At 42.9% G+C, this 23,000-nt stretch overlaps 1 protein-coding gene across 4 annotated transcripts in view; it reads left to right on the top strand.

Moving 5' to 3' along the window:
• tmem178bb (transmembrane protein 178Bb) overlaps positions 1 to 23,000 on the top strand; it is a 69,973-nt gene that overhangs the window by 42,001 nt on the left and 4,972 nt on the right. For all 4 annotated transcript variants that reach the window (XM_058066007.1, XM_058066010.1, XM_058066008.1 and 1 more), the window contains one exon: positions 22,226 to 22,363. In XM_058066007.1, the coding sequence (XP_057921990.1) occupies positions 22,226 to 22,363 (138 nt within the window). The remainder of the gene's footprint in view (positions 1 to 22,225; positions 22,364 to 23,000) is intronic.

A 23,000-nucleotide genomic window follows, 5' to 3' on the forward strand; every position in this document is an offset into this window, starting at 1 on the left:
TATATCATGGGATTCCCAGGGGTGGAATATTCCTTTCCCCAATCCGATTGAGGTATCTTGTACCCGCTCAAACGGACTGCGTTCTTCTTCCTGGTGTTTTTCTTCTTCTGCTGTTTATTGGCGGTTGGCAAGCAGCTTTGGTGTGCATTAGCGCCATCTGTGGAACACAATCTAAACCCTTCTATACGCCGTTCACAAGTCCACTTTTATTCCAAAAGAAAATACATATCTATATAAAACATGTGCCCAGCTTCATGTTGAAATATTAGCAAGATTGAACTTGATCTTTTCCTGTTCCCGGGTGCGTTCTTTCAGCCAATGCTGAGATATGACGTAACACGCAGCTCCAGACGTTCTTCCATTTAAAAAAACGGAGGCCAGCAATCGGCACTGGACTGCTAAGGAAAGTTTGTTTTTGATTCAAACTAAATTCCAAGACTGGACGAAGGAAAAACTGGCAATAGGGAGTTATTCCAACAAGGGAAAGACAAACTGGAGGAAGTCGGTATCACGTGATGTTGGTGTTTACGCTTTACTGGGCATGCCCATTGACTATGCTGGTTGATTATAGCAACACATGGAGACACGCCATTGGAATATTCCTTTCCATGGATACCATTGCTTTCGGAAAGGTCATTCGGAAAGATTCCATTCGGAAAGAAAAACTCCTCGTGTAAACGTGGCTACTGATATCATTTGAGGGAAATCTAAATAACAACACATTATCTCTGCCCAGTGAAGTTGACAGACCAAAAGTGACTTCTAGTGTATGTCCCATTGACCGGTCCGGTCCCGCTTCCAGCGTCCTGCCAGGCTAGTTCCACGTGGGCACGATCATGCCCACCTGACTAACCGCCGCGTTGGGCTGTGCTCATGTTTAAATGATGAGATGTGGGTGAACGTGAGCAGCAGGGACTCGTGGCTGCAAAACACACAGCAGTGCCAGGTCAGAAGACTTCCCAGTGATACTCCGAACACGGACAAACAAGCACACACATGAAGCAACACGGCGGATACACGTTTTAACATTTTGAAGCCATTTTCCATCAACTGTTTGTCTATGTGCTTCAACCAATGAAGGCAGGCATGCGACCGATATGATGCCCATGGTTTAGGAAGCACCAGGCATGTTTGAGTCCCAACGTTGATCACAGACTTCATATCAGTATCCAATACCATAGCGGCATCTGATCTAGGACATTTCAAATATAACCCTTGTGCTAATCCAGGCTTTGCTATACTCTATATTTATCCATGCAAATAATCCTTTTTTTGTACAGTATATGAGGCTCATCTCGTGAAAATGGGCCCCGCATTCCCGTATCTCCATTCCCATTCAACATGGAGAGCTGGAAAAGAATTGCATCACGGTTCAACGTATGAGTCACAGGAGCCCCAGGATCAAGCTCTGGGTTAGAGGATTTGTCTGCAAAAGCTACTCTTACTCTATGACAACTTCACGTGCTTGCCGGGAGGAGGGGGGGGGGGGGCAGTGGGGGGGGTTCTCCTTCAGTTCAGAAAGTGGGAGGAGCTTGAATGAGCAGCAAGAAGTCAAACCTTTCTTCATTTTGTGAAGATGCCACAATGATGCAATGTCCTGGTAGTCCTCATGTTGGATGTTCAACCTTGTGTCGTGATTCTTAAACTGTGGTAGGAGTGACACTGGTGGTACGTGGAATCTATCTCGTGCTACACAGAAGGTGTAGGTGCTGGTGGTCCTTGGTGTAAAAAGAAGACGACTGTACTTCATTTTCAATTTGTAACTAGATGAATAGATTCCTTGGGGAATTGGATTACAATTTTGGAAGAAAACTTTTGCAAATACTGCATAGGTTCTGGTGTAATAATTAGCTTGGCTAATTATCACATTTCCAAAGTGACTGGCAGGAATGTCATTGGCCTAGAAGAAGAGAAGGGCTGATGGTGGAATGCAGTGAAAATGTGAAATACTGCTACATTTACTACATACTACATTTGTTTGCAGTGACAAAATGCATGGTTTTGTAACATATAAATCAATGAGGCATATTTCATGAAGGTGTCCAATATCTGGCACAAGATAAAAATATCAATCCAATCCAATCAATTTTGATGCTAATCTTGGACATTCCCAAGTCTACAGTATAATCATGTTATTATTATACGGAAAATACTGACATTCAAATCATTTGTGGAACGGGTGGGTGGTAGTCTCCAGCGGGTCTGAAGTGGTTTAAATGGTTTATGAATAACATGTTGACAGAAAAATATCGATGTATTATTTATGTAATGGGACTTTTTTTTTAATATTTGTACTTTTTTACCACAAGACGGTACAAAACGCATCAGTCGAGTATGAATTTCATGCATGACTGCTTTTCCAAATGTGACTAAAATAAAATGGGACACAAACTTGTATTATTATTCTAGTTATTATTTATAACTATGTTTTTGTTTAACACCATTGGCTTGCCTGTCAGCTTTTGGGGCAACTCAGGATGAGTAAGTGGGACGTGGTATGACAGTAGCACACAGTTGTCACATATTTCAACACCGCATTCCCAAACTAAGTTGCAAAAAAATCAAAAAGCTTTAGGGAAATATCGCAGCCTTCAAGTGACATTTGTGTGTGATTCAGATTCACTCATCTGGCTGAGTCATGCACAGAACATTGCAAGAACAGACATTCTTCTTCTCACTTAGCAATAAATGTATTTGACAAATAAGCATGTACTAAATGCTGCATTTTATTTGTTTTATTTTTGCACTTGCAGTTAGCACAGTGGGTTTTCCCTTGGACTGTTAATCCGGTTAGTAACATCACAGAGCTTCCACAGCCACCAGCTCCAAAATCCTGCAGTCATTTAGGCCGACTGCGGTAAATAAAGGAGTGTAAAAAGAAGACGACAGAGAGCTTAGCTTACTTAGATCAAGTGCCACATATGATTTCACACCACGCTTCCAACTTACTCCAATTAGCTTCATCTCGGCCCTTAACGGAACTCTGTTTTTCCAAGCGTACTAAAGATCCCTCTTTTAGATATGACAGAAAATGGAAATGAAGTTGCCTCTATTGTTGTAATATATACAATAATGGTAATCTAACCACATTTTATTGGTGGTGTATATACAGTATTTTAACCAGTTGTAACTGTCACGCCCTGTGTGGGTTTGCACGTGACAGGTTGAGTTTGAGTTACCTTCTTGGGCTTTGGTTTCCGTTTTGAACTCTTTTTGTATTGGACTTCCTCTTTTGCCCCGTCTGCCTTAGTTGCCATGGTTACCCACACCTGTCCCTAATTTGTCCTCTATTTAGTTCAGGTGTGCGCTTCTCCCTTTGTGGGATCATTGTTAGTTTATCCTTCAGCTAGTTGACTTGCGTTTCCTTTTGCTGCTGTTATAGCTAAAATAAATATTATTTTACCTGCTATTGGTCCTGCTCTCTGCATCCTGGGGTCGAACTTTAAAGCAATGAAGCCGAACCGTGACAGTAATTTGATCACTTTCTAAATGAATCAGTCATGATTGTTTCAACATGTATGTTGAAATATGCCCATTTTTACTACATTTTATGAACAGAAATATAAGCAATAGGCAATATTGATTCTACTGTACGTATATACATGGCAGGTAAAATGATCTCACACATTTGTAGGTTAAATAAAAGGCAAATAAAGTAAAGAAACAAACAAGTGTTTTATTATAATGCCATTTTTTTCCTTTCTTGTTCTTTTTTCCATGAATTGGTCTGGTGAGCATCACGCTTTCATTGTGGAAACGTTTACCAAAACAAACAATCTATAAGTGCAACACAACACAACTTCAATCTTGGTAGACGTGGTCCCGTACCAGCTTGAAACGCCGTCTTATTATGGGATAGCAACTTCAGAGCTACTGGATCTGCATCGGGACCAAAATGGCCGACTGGCTGTTAGTTTTTAAGTTGGCGTCTGCAATTAAAGGAATGAAAAACGATTGGCTAAGAGGTGGCGGACTTGTGTGAGTGCACGGAAGGAAGCGTCACACAAGCCAGTCCCAAAGCGTCCCTGTCCGCTGTACATAATCACAACGCCGTGGGAGACGGCGTGTCCGGCTTTAACGCCGCGTGGCGTCAGGCTTTTGTCAAGCTCTGTCTCTTATCTTCTCAGCGCACTCATGCAGCAGGGCCGCTCCTCAGCCTCATACACCAAGGTCAGATGGCGTTCTTCGCCTTGCTTCTCCTTTCCTCTTGCGTCACGCCTGTCTCCTTCTTGTCGTCCTCGTGAGAAAACCAACAGTCATCCTCAGATGCGACGTTGACACCAAACAAGCTGGCGGATGGTGACGGGAAAAGTTAGTAGATCGCAAAGCTTTTTGCTCTTTTTGCTGGAACTCAGAGTTTCATTTCATGGATGCAAAGAAAATACGTTAGCATGTAGGCCACACCGTCAACCGAACGGACAGACTTGGGTTTGATTCCCTGTGTGGAGTTTGCATGTTGTTTTTCTTTTAAAATAATCTTTGCAGTACGATACATTTATTTATCTCTACTTTACAGACTGCAAAACTGAAAGCAGGAAAATGGAACAAAATGGAGATTCAAGAGTTACATTTTGTTGAGTATGGCAGTTTACCGTGAACCTTCTTCTATTTGAGAAGCAATTGGACAAATTGGAGTGGCCAATTAACCTAGCATGTTTTTGGAATGTGGGAGGAAACCGGAGTACCCGGAGAAAAGCCACGCATGCACGGGGAGAACATGCAAACTCCACACAGAGATGGCCGAGGGTGGAATTGAACGCAGGTCTCCTAGCTGTGTGGCCTGCGTGCTAACCACTCGACCAATGTAAATATTATAAAGCACCTACGACAAGTTCAAACTATCCATAGAGTAGAAGATGATTGTAAAGGTTGGGAGAACATGTCATATACTCAAGCACACATGAAGGCAACTGCAACTACCCCCCCCCCCCCCCCCCAGACCTGGCAACGTACCTTCATACCACATGAGACTGGATGACCCGCTTTACCTACGGCCTGCGTGAACATACGCCACCTTTCTGTCCTGACGCGACCCGCTAAAGTAAACCTCATGCACCAACTCCAAGTGGTCATATCTTCATCTTCATCTTCTAGCCTCCATCCTGGTAAATGACCTCACCCTGCAAACTGGAGAGTCCTGGTTTCCTGGTGCAGGAGCATCCTGGTCCATTTGGGGCTTAAAGTGCTTCCATCTCTGCTGCTGCGGCTGTCGCTGAATACGTCTGGAATACTTTTGGTGATCTTATCTCGACGCTAATAGGAGCGAGGAGAGGAACGGCGCGTCAGGTTGAGGAGAGCGGAATAGAAGTGAAAGTAATTACTTCATAAATTGTGAGTGCTAGATTAAAGAGACGGAGGGCAAAAGATGGAGTCCAAACCAAAAGGAGATGAGATGATGGATCCTATCGAGCCTCCACTGGTAGAACGTGAAATATGATTTATTCACTTTTAGTTATCTCACTTTAACATGGCAAATATGCCTAAATAAGCACTTAGTCAAATCACTCCAAAGTAATTGCATAGACGATGGGTCACCAGGGGCTCACTTGCATGTTAATTCTCCGTAATATATTCACGTTCTACCTCCAAAATGGATTTGCATAGAAGCTTTTTCATTGCGATTCAACAATACGCTCGACTAAATGCGTCGGCATCGGCGAGTCTTCCATTTATAATGTAGACGCTTCAAAGCTCATACAAGCGCTGAGCTTCATCCAAGACTTTGTGTCAGGCGGATTTAAGCTCAAAGTCAGGTTGCAGCTGCTTCTTAAATGTCACATGACAGGAAGTTGTCTCCCCATGAAAGCCCGCAGACAGAAACGGGGGGAGGAGGAGGAGTCCCAGTAAAAGCGGGATTGACACACATTGGGGCATTCCCAACTCAAGATCATTCAACGGACTTTCTGAGAGTCCTTTGACTTTCATACGGTCCTCTTGGTGGGACAGCTCGGTGTTTGGGAATTTCATTGGTGAAGTGGCTCGTCGGTAACGTTGAAGCTGATTGAAGGTATGATTGTATGCTATGCTAGATGTGTTTCAGGTATTCATTCATTCATTCATTTTCTACCGCTTTTCCTCACGAGGGTCGCGGGGGGTGCTGGAGCCTATCCCAGCTGTCTTCGGGCGAGAGGCGGGGTACACCCTGGACTGGTGGCCAGCCAATCCCAGGGCACATATAGACAAACAACCATTCACACTCACATTCATACCTATGGACAATTTGGAGTGGCTAATTAACCTAGCATGTTTTTGGAATGTGGGAGGAAACCGGAGTACCCGGAGAAAACCCACGCATGCACGGGGAGAACATGCAAACTCCACACAGAGATGGGCGAGGGTGGGAATTGAACCCTGGTCTCCTAGCAGTGAGGTCTGCGCACTAACCACCAGACCGCCGTGCCGCGTGTTTCAGGTATGCTTAACAAATTACTATTACTATGACTATGACTATGGCTATGGCTATGACTATTACTATTACTATTACTATTACTATTACTATTACTATTACTATTACTATTACTATGACTATGACTATTACTATTACTATTCAGTATGTGTGGAATGGAGAAGGAAGAAGCCCAACTTATTTCATACCACCCCTTCTCCATGTCTATCTACAGATAGATGAACATTGGATAAAGTCATACACTTCTGGATATAAATTGAGCAATGGGTCATGTGGTTATTATGGTATGGAAAATGGAAAGTCAATTATGGAAAAAATGCTCAGGTTTCCAAGACGTATCACCGTTAATCAGTAATCATCGCTTCATTGATTTACTGAGATTGGAAATTAAATGAAGTCTGCACGCAGGCCACGCAACTAGGAGACCCGAGTTCGATTCCACCCTGAGCCATCTCTGTGTGGAGTTGGCATGTCCTCCCCATGCATGGGTGGGTGTTCTCTGGGGGCTCTGAGTGGAAATGAGATGTTTATATGTTGGGATATCCATCTGTGTCAAGTCTTCTATTTCCTTGGAGTCGAGATTGTATCATCCATTTTTGTCCAGTTCAGTTGCATGGTGGTGGAGTGGTTAGCGTGCAGGCCACAAAGCTTAGAGACCTGGGTTCGATTCAGCTTGGGCATCTCTGTGTGGACTTGGTGGGTACTCTGGTTTCCTCCCCCATTCCGAAAACATGCTAGGTTAATTAGCCACTCCAAATTGTCCATAGGTATGAATGTGAGTGTGAATGGTTGTTTGTCTATATGTGCCCTGGGATTGGCTATCTCCGTATATGTGCCCTTGTCCGGTTCCTTGCCGTCTTTGATGCTAAAATCATGTGGTTGTTAATTTAGCGTTACCTTAATTATCCAGTCGTGTTTGTGTTTTGTTTATTGGTTGACTGGTAGCAGTGGTGGAGCAGATCTAAAGTCCCACATACGACACGGAAGAGCAGAGTTGCTGCTCTCACCAATAACGAGGCTGACAATGACAAGTGTGACTTAGCAGCGGGGATTAAAAACCGAATTATACAAAGCCGCACATGTGAGCTAAGAAAAGATGAGCTTCTTGACAGCAGAAGTACTCTAAGCGTTTGAAGCGGCGTGAGCGACTGGCAGGGAAAGGCACAACAAGAACAGGCACGACATGCTGGATCAGCAGACTGTGGAGAAACAACAGATGGTTTGGATGGATGGCCTTCTACCCGAGCATCATGGTGGATCTACTGCTCCAAGCAAATTGGGCAGTGTGCTTAAAAAAACAAAAACATCTGAAAGACAAGGCTGGTCCAAATCCAACTTACTAATGATGTCACTGGGTCTTTGGGGGGGGGGGGGACGTTTAAGTCAGTCCCATTCATGTTGACAGCCTGTCGATGAGTGTTTTTATTATGACTAAAAAAGTGTCAGCATAAATTCATGTTAACATACATCATGTCGACCGTTTATGTCGACATAAAATATGAGACCCGAAGGGAAGAAACAGAAAATGTTGTTTTTAGTTTTTAGTAACTTCATTATTATCACTAAGCATCATGAAACGTTTACAGCAATATAACTACTGTTGATTTACACAGCGTTAAAAAGTGCATACAGTGACTTCCTGCACATTTAAGAAAGCTTTATTATTATTATTATTATTATTTTTTTTTTTATTTTTTTTTTTTTTTTTTTATTTTTATTTTTATTTTTATTTTTATTTTTATTTTTATTTTTATTTTTATTTTTATTTTTATTTTTATTTTTATTTTTATTTTTATTTTTATTTTTATTTTTATTTTTATTTTTATTTTTATTTTTATTTTTATTTTTATTTTTATTTTTATTTTTATTTTTATTTTTATTTTAGTCAACTCGAGATCTCCGGTCACAAAAGCAGTCGTCCATATTTGTTGACATCCACCTAAAGTGCTAATGACATCAAAAAATGTTGAAAAAAAATAACAAATTGAAAGTACTTAATATTTGTCCTCCTCCTGAAGTTACTCTAGTTTTCCGAAACACCGCCATCTTGGCTGTGACATCGAGAAGATTCAAACGCAGCCATTGTTAGACTAGCAGTGATTGACACTGCCAGATCTATAAACTTGCAATTGGCAAGAAAAAAACACATTATTATTGTACCATTTGTAGTATATTAATATCGGAATAGAGAATATCAGATTGACTTACTACAACTTGGCACACTTTTCCACAATCGAACATCTTGTGGGATTTGGACTTTTTATTTATATGTGCATTAGTGCTAGAGCGTCCCTGGGTTGGATTTGAGGAAAGATCGTCGGGGCTGCTGATGCTAATCCACATTCACTCCCACTTTTCCTTTATCTGAAGTACAGCATCAAAACGATCGTCTTCAACGTTTTCCAGAATAAAAGCATTTAGTCAATGAGATCTTCCAGGTCTTCCAGGATTCTCGGCATAATGTAATCTTTTCCTCATATGTAAGTCCTGTGACTTACATATCAAAATATAACATTTGGGGTGGAGTTTTGGTTTTTTTGGTGATGCTTAGTGGCTGCAATAATTCATTCAGTTGAGCTTGTTGAGTCTGAATTAGACACAGAAATTGAATGATACACAGCATTTTTCTTACAGAATACTTTATAATACGCTCCTGCCTTGGAGACTGTATGTCTGTAAGTAATGTGCAACTAGAATAATATTTACTACTTGTGTGGACTGAGTAATATGGTATTTTGGACAGCAATGTTGTTTATTAGGACACTAAATATGTTTAGTTTTAGATTAATTTGTGACTAAGGCTGCACAGTGGTCAAGTGGTTAGCCACACAGGGAGGAGACCCGAGTTCGATTCCACCCTCAACCATCTCTGTGTGGGTTTTCTCCGGGTACTCCGGTTTCCTCCCACATTCCAAAAACATGCTAGGCTAATTAGCCACTCCAAATTGTCCATAGGTATGAATGTGAGTGTGAATGGTTGTTTGTCTATATGTGCCCTGGGATTGGCTGGCCACCAGTCCAGGGTGTACCCCGCCTCTCGCCCCAAGACAGCTGGGATAGGCTCCAGCACCCCCGCAACCCTCGTGAGGATAAGCGGTAGAAAATGAATGAATGAATGAATGATTTGTGGCTACTAAAATGAAGTTTTGGTGTTCAAATCCGTCTGTTTGATACATTTTGACAAACCGGGATTCATCCCAGCGTCTTGTCATGTATTATAAGTGTAAACATTCTGACGACTAAACAGGTAAGGAGTCTATTACGGTATCCATACACTTAAAAATGTGACTTATTTCAGCGTGTGCTTCTTCTCCTTGTCGGTGTTAACATGTCCTCCCTCTGGCTTCTTGTGTATTTAACGTCGTTAAGAGCGTGAGCATGACACCCATATGACACCCATAAAAACAGCTACTGTTGATGATAGTTTGGTTATAAATACAGGTAAATGCAATTTACAGTTCACTGCAACTTATAGTCTGGAAAATACGGTAATAAAAATAAGGTGGCGGACCTCAACTTGATGGCGTTGTTGCCATAAGCCACTTGAGGGGACGTAATAAAAGGCTTTATGACATGTACTGTATGTTTTTAGTGTATGCTTTGCTTCATTCTTTGAGCAGCAGTACAGCAAAACACAAACGCAACACATAAAGTTCTTACAATGGAAAAAAAAAAACCCCGAGCGTCTGGATCTCTGCACTCCATATTTCCATGCGTGCTGCAGTTATTAACGGCTAAGAGCTTTGAGTATCTCTCTGCTCCAGCTCTGCCGTTCACCACTTCCACGCCTTCCCCTCGCAAACGCTTCCTGCTCTGCCTTTGAGTCACTCAAACATTTTTGGAGGGGATATGCAAGAGCGGCACTCGCTCAGCAACTTGGCATCAGCCCTAGAAAGATTAAGAAAATCCTATCACCCCCCCCCCCCCCCCCCCATTAAGACATGGCCAATGCTAAGCGATGCTGTAGTAATGTCTCTGCTGCATGCATGTCCTCTAAGCCGTACAGCAATTTTGAAAGAGCAGCACATTTAAACGATGTTAGCAAAGGAATATTTCATTCTGCTTGGCAAGGGAAGGAAAAGTTCCCGAGGCGCCATATTGAGCCATTTTCTTTCCTTATTTGCTAGCAAAGACGTGAATAAATGTTGCAGACACGACTGATGTTTATTCTCTTTGATTGTAGTCATTAACCTTCATTCATGGCATTCAGTCACGCGCTAATACGCCTTTTGTCACTGCTTAAAAGCGGCGGGAATGGTTTAGATGATGACAGAAGATGCTATCACATGGCTTGGAATATTCATCATGTATGCAGTGTTTGCCGTGCTTGGTGGTGTTGATGATCCATCTGGTGTGGCAACACTTTCCAGGATATCAGGGTGGAAAAATCATCTTCCAAACATCCATCCATCCATTTTCTGTACCGCTTATCCTCACCAGGGTCATGTTGGTGCTGGAGCCTATCCCAGCTGTCTTGGGGCGAGAGGCGGGGTCCACCCTGGACTGGTGGCCAGCCAATCCCAGGGCACATATAGACAAACAACCATTCACACTCACATTCATACCTATGGACAATTTGGAGTGGCCAATTAACCTAGCATGTTTTTGGAATGTGGGAGGAAACTGGAGTACCCGGAGAAAACCCACGCATGCACGGGGAGAACATGCAAACTCCACACAGAGATGGCCGAGGGTGGAATCAAACTTGGGTCTCCTAGCTGTCAGGCCTGCGTGCTAACCGCTCGTCCACCATGTAGCCACAACTAAATGAATTAAGACCTAAATGAAACTAGTGTAGTTCTCATATGTTGTAATAAATGTACTAAATGACAATTTGTCTTCTTAAGCATATTATTGCTTATATGTATATTTCATTTTGACATTTTTTTGCTTAAAAATGTTTCATTTAGGCAAAAAAATGCATGATTCTGCCTCTGGACGTAGAACCAAACATATAATAATCGGTGCCTAAATGGGTTGGAATGGGTTGTCAATGACATTAATGATCATTAAAAAGCCAATAGTTGCTGTGAACCCAAGATGGTGTAATTAGCTCCCTCTGGAAAACACTGGTGTGTAACCACGGAACGCATATGGGTTCATGTGTTGGATTCATAGCTACTGTAGAAACGTACATGGTATGTCATGGTGCAATAACAATACCAAGCGCCATAGCAACAGCGGATTACTACCATTTCATGAGCTAGAAGCGTTTGTATGGTGGTTGAGGAGCAGTTAGCTGTCATTGTATGGTGATCTGGTACACGCCAACGGTCAGTTAGTTCAACTCTGTTGCTGTTCAATCTATGCTTCATTGAAGTATTTGTATGGTGATGTGATCTGGTACACACCAACGGTCAGTTAGTTCAACTCTGTTGCTGTTCAATCTACGTATGCTTCATTGAAGTATTTGTATGGTGATGTGATCTGGTACACACCAACGGTCAGTTAGTTCAACTCTGTTGCTGTTCAATCTATGCTTCATTGAAGTATTTGTGAAACAGGTTAGCGTACACGTTAACAGAGGTCATCTGGTCCCATCCCTCGTGCTGCCCCTGATTGACCCACCAGGAAATCCCCATACGGCCCACGATATGGAGAACCTTCACCGCCATCAAAGCCACGAGCGCATTGTGAGGTCTTCCTCAGCTAAGAAGGACGTCAACAGTACTTGACTGCAGCATGGAATCATCCCCCCTGCTCTCTTGTGTAATTTGATTTCCCCACTCTATTGTTTTGTCCCCTGTGGCAGTTGACATGGGTAATGAAATTAAGCCCCCCCCACCCCCCCACCCCGTCCCCCTTCAACACAGTGTGGCTGCAGGCGGCATCTGTGACAAGGCCACGTGCTTACAACAGCAAAACCTTACGGACTTGTTTTCCCCTCCAACACCTCTCCTCGCCTGATCCCATAGACTTCTTCTTCACTGACTCCATGGGTACCTTTACATACGTATGTTGGATCTCATTGGTATTTCATTGGAACTAAAATAGACATAAAATCAGGGGTGTGGAGCCACATCAATTTTTGTGGCTCCGGCTCCGGCTCCGGCTCCGGGCAAAATGGTGTGGCTCCTTGTGGCTCCGGCTCCGGCTCCGGCTCCGGCTCCGGCTAGGTCTATTTTTCACCAAGTTAAAGAGTAACTTATAGCGCATTTTAACGGTTTTGAGCAAGCAAAAACAGCCTTTTCTTTTCTCATCGAATGTATTTTGTATTAACCAACACATCTTTACAGAAAAATGGAACCATGTTGCCCAAAATCGCTAAAACATGGGAAAGACGTAAAAGTGAGTCATTGGCTTTCACAGCAACTCAGAACTTTTCACATCATGCATCTCTCACTGCAAGCACTCGCGTTTTACTCATTGGAACGTATGAGGAGCATTGCCTCCACGATGTCTTCCTTCATCCGGGATCTAAGGTCCGTTAGCAGAAGTTTCATGGCCGAGAACAGCCGTTCGACTGACACTTGTGTCGTGGGTAGAGCGGCCAGGGCGAGGCTGGTCGTCTGAACGGCCGCTGGGTACTTGCCGATGATGCTCCAGACGTCTTTTCCCTTCAGTCGTCCGAGATTCTTCATCTCATGCACTGCATCCGTCACCGAAGAGGGTGTTTGCGAGGCGAACTGACATGCGAGACACATCTCACCCGAAATGGGGAGGGGCTAGCGTGGGAACGACGCGCCGCCGCCACGACGGACGACGCAACCAAGGACGGCGCCACAGGGGGTGCAGGGGGTGCAGCTGCACCCCCAACCGAGAGCTAAATGTACGTTAAAAAAGCTTTTCATTTTTGTTTTGTTCATTAAATGGGCCCTTTCCCAAAAATAGTGGCCTAATTCCGATCAGTTTTAGGTTTTTGTAGCCGGTTACTTTGGGCCTTTTAAGTGTTTTGGGCCCTTTCACAGAGACCTGCACCTCCAACCGAAAATACCTGGCGACGTCCTTGGACGCAACCAATTACAGACGTGCCTGACCAGTGACCACTGACCAGCGACCCCCTTGAATGCTCACTGGTAAGCACATTGTTATGAGAAGCCCTGAGAAAGACTTTATAATGCAACGTGTCGCATTTTTTGCGAACATTGCAGCACCAGCACGCGTTCATGAAGTGGTTATCCGTCCTTGCGTAAGGCGGAATGGAATGATTCGAGTTTCGGAGGTCGGAGCCACAGGAGCCACAAAGTCAGAGTGGCTCCGGCTCCGGCTCCGGGCAAATCGTGTGGCTCCGAGTGGCTCCGGCTCCGGCTCCGGCTCCGGCTCCACACCCCTGCATAAAATACATGATGATGTTTATGGCTTTATACTTCATATTCATTCATTTCTGTGCTTTCTGAGGTCCTTGAACACATCATAGTTGCTATGAAACATGATGATGATTGATGAGTCTGATTCATGTGTTCTGTCAATCATCATGATTATTCATGACTGCTGAGTACCTACGTATACGTTGCATCATTTCATGTTGCTTTCAAATGTAGCATTTAGCTTGTAGGGTTCCAATGCTAGGCAGCAATGGCCAATGGAAAGAGGGGGTTCAGGCATTTCATCTCTTAAGTTACTTTTATTGCAAATGTCGATCCAAAATCAGAGGAGTGGACCCCACCTCTCAGCTGAAGACAGTTGGGATAGGCTCCAGCACCCCCGTGACCCTGGTGAGGATAAGCGGTAGGAAATGAATGAATGACTTTTTAAATAGAGAAAAGATGAAACTCCACACTGTTTTGTTCAGCGCCACCTAGAAGTCTTTGTGCCATCCTGGTTATCAGGATCCTCAACTGCTCAACGAGCTAATGGAAGAACAAAGCTGTGATGCGGTCCTCGTGATGCTTCATAATGAAATCTCCTCATTAAGGAGTCGCTGCATACTATTGCATCCCCCAAGCAAAGGTCAGTGGTTTGGTATTTTTAGCATGCTAGAGCAGCCTGGCCAACAAGAGAAACGCTAAAGCAGCTTGGCCAACATCAATTTGGCCGCACTTTTATTTAGAGCTTCTCTATTTTCGATAGCTTGTTTAGCCAACCATCCGGCACTACCACAGCATTTTTTTAGTAAGGGTGGTGGTCTGTAATTAAAGTTGAACAATGAAACCTATTAGGCAGCAGCAAAAAAGGAGAAATGACAGCAGCCTGTCACATGCTGATTATTCTACATTTATTCACAGCAAGCCCACACAATCACCAGCATTCAGGAAGACATGAATGTGCACCTTTCAATACATTTTTTTCTGATCATCTTAGCCCCTTCTTCTCCCACCGTTTACTTCCCTGCATGTAAAGTTGGATGTGATTTATGCAGAGAAAATTGTCTCATACGGCGGATCCCGTTGACGTCCACAGCCTGTCTAAGCCAACAAACTCATCAAGTTCCGCTACGCTGTGTTCCTATTATTACTAAAAGACGGACGCTCAAAGGAAACGCTTTTATTCCTGCCAATCATCCACCATCCACAATGTGAGACAAGAACACAAGTCTTTACTTGTCGTGCGTTCTGGATAGCTGCCTCGCCCTGGCAGGTTTTCACTAAGAAGAGACATAATTCATATTTCACATAATGGGATCCACCTATTCTACCTATAAAACGCTCTGTTTAACTTCAATACAGAATACAGTGTTCCCTCGTTTATCGCCGGGGATAGGTTCCCAAAATAGCCCACTATAAGTGAAATACATGACGGAGCCAACTTCATTATTACCGTAAGTCGCTCCGGCGTATAAGTCGCACAAGGCCAAAAATCCACATGTGAGTGTGAATGGTTGTTTGTCTATATGTGCCCTGGGATTGGCTGGCCACCAGTCCAGGGTGGACCCCGCCTCTCGCCCCAAGACAGCTGGGATAGGCTCCAGCAGGAAATGAATGAATGAATGTTTACATTTAAGGCAGTGAGTCAACCACAGTGGAAGTAAAACTTGAATCCATAATCCATGACGCTTATTTTGCACAGAACAGGAAGTCGCTGTGTTCACGATGTTGCGTATCGAGACAGTAGGTAGTGTTGTCGTTTCACACTGCTAAGAAGGAGGTTAACATTATGACATAAATACATACATTTTTCATAGAAATGACACATTTGTGTCACACATGTTTTGTCAACAAAAGCGGTTAAAGCTGTAGTCAAAATAATAAAAACACGGTGGACCTGGACTTGATGGATAGATGTGTTGTCGACATTAGCGGGCGGATTTAAATGGTTTGCGGTGGAACTGCTGGATTTTTTTTTCGCCGAAACGAGATGGAAGTGCTGCTTCTGGGGGACTGAGCATCTGTCACGACTTGTGGGTTAGAGCACAAAAAAAAAAGAGCTAAAAGTGAAAGCAGCAAGCGTGAACACCATCTCAGCGGGGAAAGCGATGTGGAAACAGAATGGTTATTCAGTCTGACTCACCTTATCTTCACACGGTGCTCCATGTTTACCCCCACTCTCCCCACACAGCCCTGGCTGCCTTGCTTTATGTTGGCCTTTTAGCCCGGCAACCTCCTGCATGCTCAATTTTAACATCATGGAGTACAGGAACTGCAAAAGGGATGATCATTTATTACTCCAGGCTTCCTGAGAGTTCTTGAGCTGCTGCTCTGGAGCCAGTCGACAACCCAAGGGACGGGGAAAAAAACGTTGAATTCAACATACTGTATTTGTGCCTGCTGGCAGAAGTGTCAGAAAATAAAGTAGGATTTTCTCTTGCACAAGGAGACATCAAAACAAAACACTCTCCCAGGTCTAAATTACCAACCGAGTGAAAAGGGCTGCTCGTGGTCCCGAGGCGAGTGGGTGGCATTGATTAGGAGCTTTAGCAGGCCACATAATTGCCATCATAATCTCCTCAAGTCTGCCATTAAAAAGGAGAAACAGGAACACTGTTTCTGATTGGGCTTGGGATTATTTCTACTGTACTTTAAGGAAGTATTCAGCATGGATTCACCACTTCTACCTTTGTAGTTTGGCAATCGTATATTCATTCATCCATTCATCCATTCATTCATCCATTCATTCATTCATTCATTCATTTATTCATTCATTCATTCATTCATTCATCCATTCGTTCGTTCGTTCATCCATTCATTCATTCATTCATCCATTCATTCATTCATTCATTCATTCATTCATCCATTCATTCATTCATTCATCCATTCATTCATTCATTCATTCATCCATTCATCCATTCATCCATTCCTTCATTCATTCATTCATCCATTCATTCATCCATCCATCCATCCATCCATTCATTCATTCATTCATTCATTCATTCATCCATTCATTCATCCATTCATTCATTCATTCATTCATTCATTCATCCATTCATTCATTCATTCATTCATTCCTTCATTCATTCATTCATTCATTCATCCATTCATTCATTCATTCATCCATTCATTCATTCATTCATTCATTCATCCATTCATTCATTCATTCATTTATTCATTCATTCATTCATTCATTCGTTCATCCATTCGTTCGTTCGTTCATCCATTCATTCATTCATTCATCCATTCATTCATTCATTCATTCATTCATCCATTCATTCATTCATTCATCCATTCATTCATTCATTCATTCATCCATTCATCCATTCCTTCATTCATTCATTCATCCATTCATTCATTCATCCATTCATTCATCCATTCATCCATCCATCCATTCATTCATTCATTCATTCATTCATTCCTTCATTCATTCATTCATTCATTCATTCATTCATTCATCCATTCATTCATTCATTCATTCATCCATTCATTCATTCATTCATTCATTCATTCATTCATTCATCCATTCATTCATTCATTCATCCATTCATCCATCCATCCATTCATCCATTCATCCATTCATTCATTCATTCATCCATTCATCCATCCATTCATCCATTCATTCATTCATTCATTCATCCATTCATTCATCCATTCATCCATTCATTCATTCATTCATTCATTCATTCATCCATTCATTCATTCATTCATCCATTCATCCATCCATTCATCCATTCATCCATTCATCCATTCATTCATCCATTCATTCATTTTCTACCGCTTATCCTCATCTGTCTTTGGATGAGAGGCGGGGTCCACCCTGGACTGGTGGCCAGCCAATCCCAGGGCACATATAGACAAACAACCATTCACACTCACATTCATACCTATGGACAATTTGGAGTGGCTAATTAACCTAGCATGTTTTTGGAATGTGGGAGGAAACCGGAGTACCCGGAGAAAACCCACGCATGCACGGGGAGAACATGCAAACTCCACACAGAGATGGCCGAGGGTGGAATCGAACTAGGGTCTCCTAGCTGTCAGGCCTGCGCACTAACCACTCATTCGCCATGCAGCACAATCGTATATCTGCCACGTATATAGCATAAGTCGTCCCGGTCTATGTTAACTCGTTGGATTTACATTATTTTCTATGGGAAAATTTGACTTGGTTAACATCCGTTTTGGTTTGAGTCAGACCTTCTGGAACGGATTAATGATGTTAACCAAGGCACCATAGTAAATGTGCAAACAACGGCTTGTTTTGGTTTTGACGTTGGTCAGCCAGGTCGAGGAGCGTCCAAATGAACTGGTTCTACTGGTACTCCCATAATAATTACTGTAAGTATCACAGTGGTACCTCGTTTTTTTAGGTCAGACAAAAACTAAATGAATCTGGTCCAGACAGCCTGGTTTTAAGAAAACCTTTATATGCAAAATCATTCATCCATCATCTTCTGGGTATGAGAGGTCAGGTCACAGGAAGCCCAGACTTGCCTCTTCCCGGCTACTTCATCCAGCTCCTCCCAGCGGATCCCGAGGCATTCCCAGGCCAGTTGAGAGACATTCCCTCCGTGTCCTGGGTCTTCCTCGAGGCCCCCTACTGGTCGGATGTGCCTTGAACGCCTCCCCAGGGAGGCGACCGGGAGGCATCCTGAGCCCATCATCTGGCTCCTCTCAATGAGAAGGAGCAGCTGTTCTACTTCCTGTATTTTCCGCATGACAGTGCTTCTCACCTTATCTCCAAGGGCGAGACACCCAATGGAGAAAACTCATTTTGGCGGCTTGTACCTGCCATCTTGTCCTTTGGGTCACTACCCAAAGCTCAGGATTCTGGGTAACGGCGGGAACATCGATCTTCCTGGTCAAGTGAGAGCTTTGCCTTTCGGCTCGGCTTCGTCTTGACTACAAAGGACCTACGAAGAAGCCGTTAGTGTGAAGAAGTGCGGTTCTACTCATTTCGTTGTACATCTTGTATAATGACAATGAAGGCCATTCCGATTCTACCACAGTCAAATGTATCGTTGAATCATCAGCTTCACTCCACGCCAATCCAATAGGAGCATTTAGCCAATCAGATCCAGTTTTAGTAGCGTGACTTACTGTAAATATCGTTCAGACGTTTGGACTGAGGAAGCTGGTCCTAAGCGTGTTTACCCACACATTCCGTCCACGGCTGGATTTTCCTGCCAGTTCCCTGACTGACAGCTCAGTTGGCGGTCCTGTCATTCTGTCCTTTTCCTGATTGCATTCTGCAAGTCGCCCTGTCACAGAAGTGCTGATACCAGCGCCGAGAGACTTGTATCCCTTTTAATCCTCGCATTCCATCCGCTCTGGAGATCCCTGCCGCCGCATTATGCCGCCATCTTCTTCTTCTGTGGTGCTTTAAAAACAACCTGCATGCATAAGTGTGTGTGTGTGGGGGGGGGTGTTTTGTTTGTGTGCGCCTACACATTCGGCTTAGGAAATGTCAGCATATACGTTTGCATTTATGAACCGCAGCTCCCCAGTGCCGGCAGCACTTATGCAGCCCCAGAACAGGGATGTGACCACAACGCTGAACAGTAGGCCAAGGAAGGATGACATATTTAGACAATAAAATGGGATAAAAGGATTTTTGCCCATACAGATTTCATTTCATTCACAATAGCTTAAATGTGATCAACATGAATATTGTATAGACCAGGGGTCAGCAACCCGCGGCTCCAGAGCCGCATGTGGCTCTTCAGCGTCTTTGTTGTGGCTCCCTTTGCAATGCTTGAATATTTTTTAACACCTGAATGGGGAAAATGCATGTCTTTTGTAATGAGTTTTAAAAAAATCCAACTTTGTCTGAGACCATGAATGCATCCTGAGTGAGTTCTGACTGCTATTCAGTTCAGTACATGAAGGAAAATAAGTAATACTTATTTGACAATTCTAATAAATAAATTGGCATTATATAAAAAATAAAGCGGCATGGGAACTCTTTTGCGCCAGAGTAAACAAATCAGGTAAGTTTACAGTAGTTTACACATACATTTATGTATGTAAGTTTATCTCCAATACTAGCAAGAGTACTCCAACTCGTCTTTTCTTATCTGAACTACTTTGATACCCCCAAATTCCCTCCAATGTTGTTTTAAACATACTATATGCTTTGCGGCTCCAGGCTATTTTTCTTCAGTGGGCATTGGGTAAAATGGCTCTTTTCATAGTAAAGGTTGCCGACCCCTGGTATAGACGTATGCTATATGTATATGCTACGTATATCATGGAATGCTATATAGTAACTTGTGCTGCAGACAGGATGTCACGTCAAATATAATAATAGAGCCAATAATGCAAGCAAGCATTAATGGGTCCTTGTTATCATTTGTTAGAGTAAGCCATGTGTGCCGCATGGGGGGTTTGGTACTGTGGCCTCCTGGACCGGGGGGGCTCCTTGTAGAAAGCTTGCTGCCGACTGATGTGACCTGACAGGAGACTTTCAGGGCGGAAATATTACTGAAAGTAGAGCAACAATGTAGTATCACCATGATTATTATGATGGCAAGTCCTCTACAGTCCTCGTATGCGGGGCCCAGAACAGCGTGTGTCATTAATGTGCGCTGGTTCTGACTGATACCGGTACCAACCCTCCCAAAAAGTAATGTGCTGCACACCAACATGGAGCTTATGTTTGTGGCATTTTTTCATATTTTTGCTACCAAAACAAGCAAACAATAGCGTGCACCTTAGATCTTCATGGGACAATAACATTTGGTTGGTAGAACAATAGTTTGCAGCACAGGATGATGAAAATATGTTTTTAATACAATATGAGCTGCAGCGCTGAGACGCTGTCTCTTTAAGGGGCTCTTTTCTCCAGCAGATATCTGCAACTGTGTGTCAGCAAGGATGGCGCGTTAAGCTTGACAGTCACCAGCAAGCAAATAGCAAGAACATGAGGTGCATTTACAGACATCGGGTCACTACATTATTTTTTAGGTTTAGAACCACGGGTGTAGTCCACCACGTTTATGTTGACAACATGTCCATGTGGAGTCCTGGTACACTGTGTACTTCTTATGATTAAGTTCCCATGGAAGTCAACATCCAACCGCTTTTGTCGACATAAAAGTTGGGACCAATGGCGTCGTTTCTATGAAAATGGTTCTTCTATGTGGACGATTCTATGCTTGTACGATCCCAGGGCACATATAGACAAACAACCATTCACACTCACATTCATACCTATGGACAATTTGGAGTGGCTAATTAACCTAGCATGTTTTTGGAATGTGGGAGGAAACTGGAAAACTCCACACAGAGATGGCCAAGGGGGGGCTCGAACTCAGGACTCCTAGCTGTGTGGTCTGTGCCAAAACCACTCGGTTCAATTACCCTTTATTACCACCCATTCTCTGGCCAAAGTCACGAGTCGGTGTGAAAGCTATGGCTAGCAATGTTGCTTGTAGCAAAGTTGCAACCTTGGCACTTAAAGGGCTTAAAGTGTTTTTAGCCATCAATATTTTCCTCCAAATGTTGACACTATTCAGTTATATCATGAATATCAGTCATCAACTTCACTAACTGTTAAAATGTGCAGAATAGACGACAGTAAGAACCAGCTGCTGTCTAAATGAAAGCTAGCATGACAGCCTTGGTAGGGTTAGCAACGATGCTAACGTTAAGCTACACACTGTAGCGCCTAGCGCCGCTTGTGTAGATTTTGATTACAATATTTTACTGTACTTTAAACAGTACTGCCAAATTTAGGTAATATTTTATTGTTTCAGTCTATACGGCTGCTTTTCCACACGCAGATCTTTCCATAACGTACATCCTGTCTCACGCGGCGCCCGCTAATCCATCGCTGGGGGGAAGACAGATTTCCGTCTTTTCATGCACCCAGCAGGGGGTCATCATTTAACGCATCACGCTCCTTTCCAAGCCTTTCCCAAGATGCTTTTTGTCCAATTATTGACAGCGGTATTCTGTTTCTTTTCTTTCAGCCGCAATCCCCCCACAGACGGACCCCCTGAAACGCTGCTAGTGCTAACCCTTAGAACCCTTTCCTACTCTGCTGCTCTCCTTACGTTAGATGCTTCATTCGCTGACTCATTTTGGGGGTCTTGCTATGGAAATATTGCTATCAGATGTATATCAATTCATATTCTTCAGGATGGTTTTATTCTGTGGATTGTGCTTCTGACTCAACGTGTTTGCTGTACTTGTATGAAGTACATCATGTGGTACGCCAGTGGAGATTGGTCTTCTGGTCTTCTTCATTTATGCTCTCAGGGCAAATGTTGTGACCTTTTTCAGCCCCCCCACCCCCACCCGTCACCCTCAAACAACAACACTCACCCACTTCCACCTCCTGAGTTGCTCAGCCATGACATTCTAATCTAGTCGGGGAGGAGAGGAGGAGGGTTTGGCTCCAAGTGGTCTCCTTGGTGGTTCAAGTCACGCTACCTTCGCTGTCATTAGCCCCCTGGTGGGCACACTGCTGTCCTTCTGGCAGTGGCACATTTTTATTATTTTTCATTTTAGTATTAGGTCAGTGCAGCCACCCAATCACACGTCCTCCCTTTTTGTGTCATCTCAGATTTGCGGCGAATGACGGCCGGGTTCATGGGCATGGCCGTGGCCATCATCTTGTTCGGGTGGATCATCGGCGTGCTGGGCTGCTGCTGGGACCGAGGACTCATGCAATACGTGGCCGGACTGCTTTTCCTCATGGGAGGTGAGGCGCATAGAATATGGGCCTATAGGAATCAATGCATGTTCTTATTATTATTACTTTTTTATTATATATTTTTCTATAATGCAAATTGATATATATAAAATACATTTGAATATTCATTATATAATTACGCTATATATGATATGTATGTATGTGTATTTAATATGTAATTCATTTTTTTATTAAACAAAATTCACAAAAATATATTTTTAATATGCATAACAAAAAGAAAATTTGTATTTACATTATTAGCCTATATACAAAATATTGTGTTTTTTTACATGTATTTATTTTTAAGTATAATTAATATACCTAATTATATATAACAAATTATAATGATTAATTATTACTAATGATATATTTATAATTATATATAATTAACAAATAAATATATAATACAAATAAATAAATAACAAACAAATAAAAGTAATTAGTTGGTGACTTCATTAGTTTTTCATGTATAATTGATTTAAATTGCACTTTATGTAATGTGTGTATATTATATGCGGTTATTATACTGTATGTCCAGACGTTGGGGGCCCCCTGTATATTGAACAAGGAAGTACCAGTAATTAAAAGGCACAAGGCAGAGCCAGAATGCAGCAGCAAAATCATGTATTATCCCATGGCGGCCATG

The sequence above is a fragment of the Doryrhamphus excisus genome, chromosome 3 (genome assembly GCF_030265055.1).
Source record: "Doryrhamphus excisus isolate RoL2022-K1 chromosome 3, RoL_Dexc_1.0, whole genome shotgun sequence".
NCBI classification, from domain to species: domain Eukaryota; kingdom Metazoa; phylum Chordata; class Actinopteri; order Syngnathiformes; family Syngnathidae; genus Doryrhamphus; species Doryrhamphus excisus.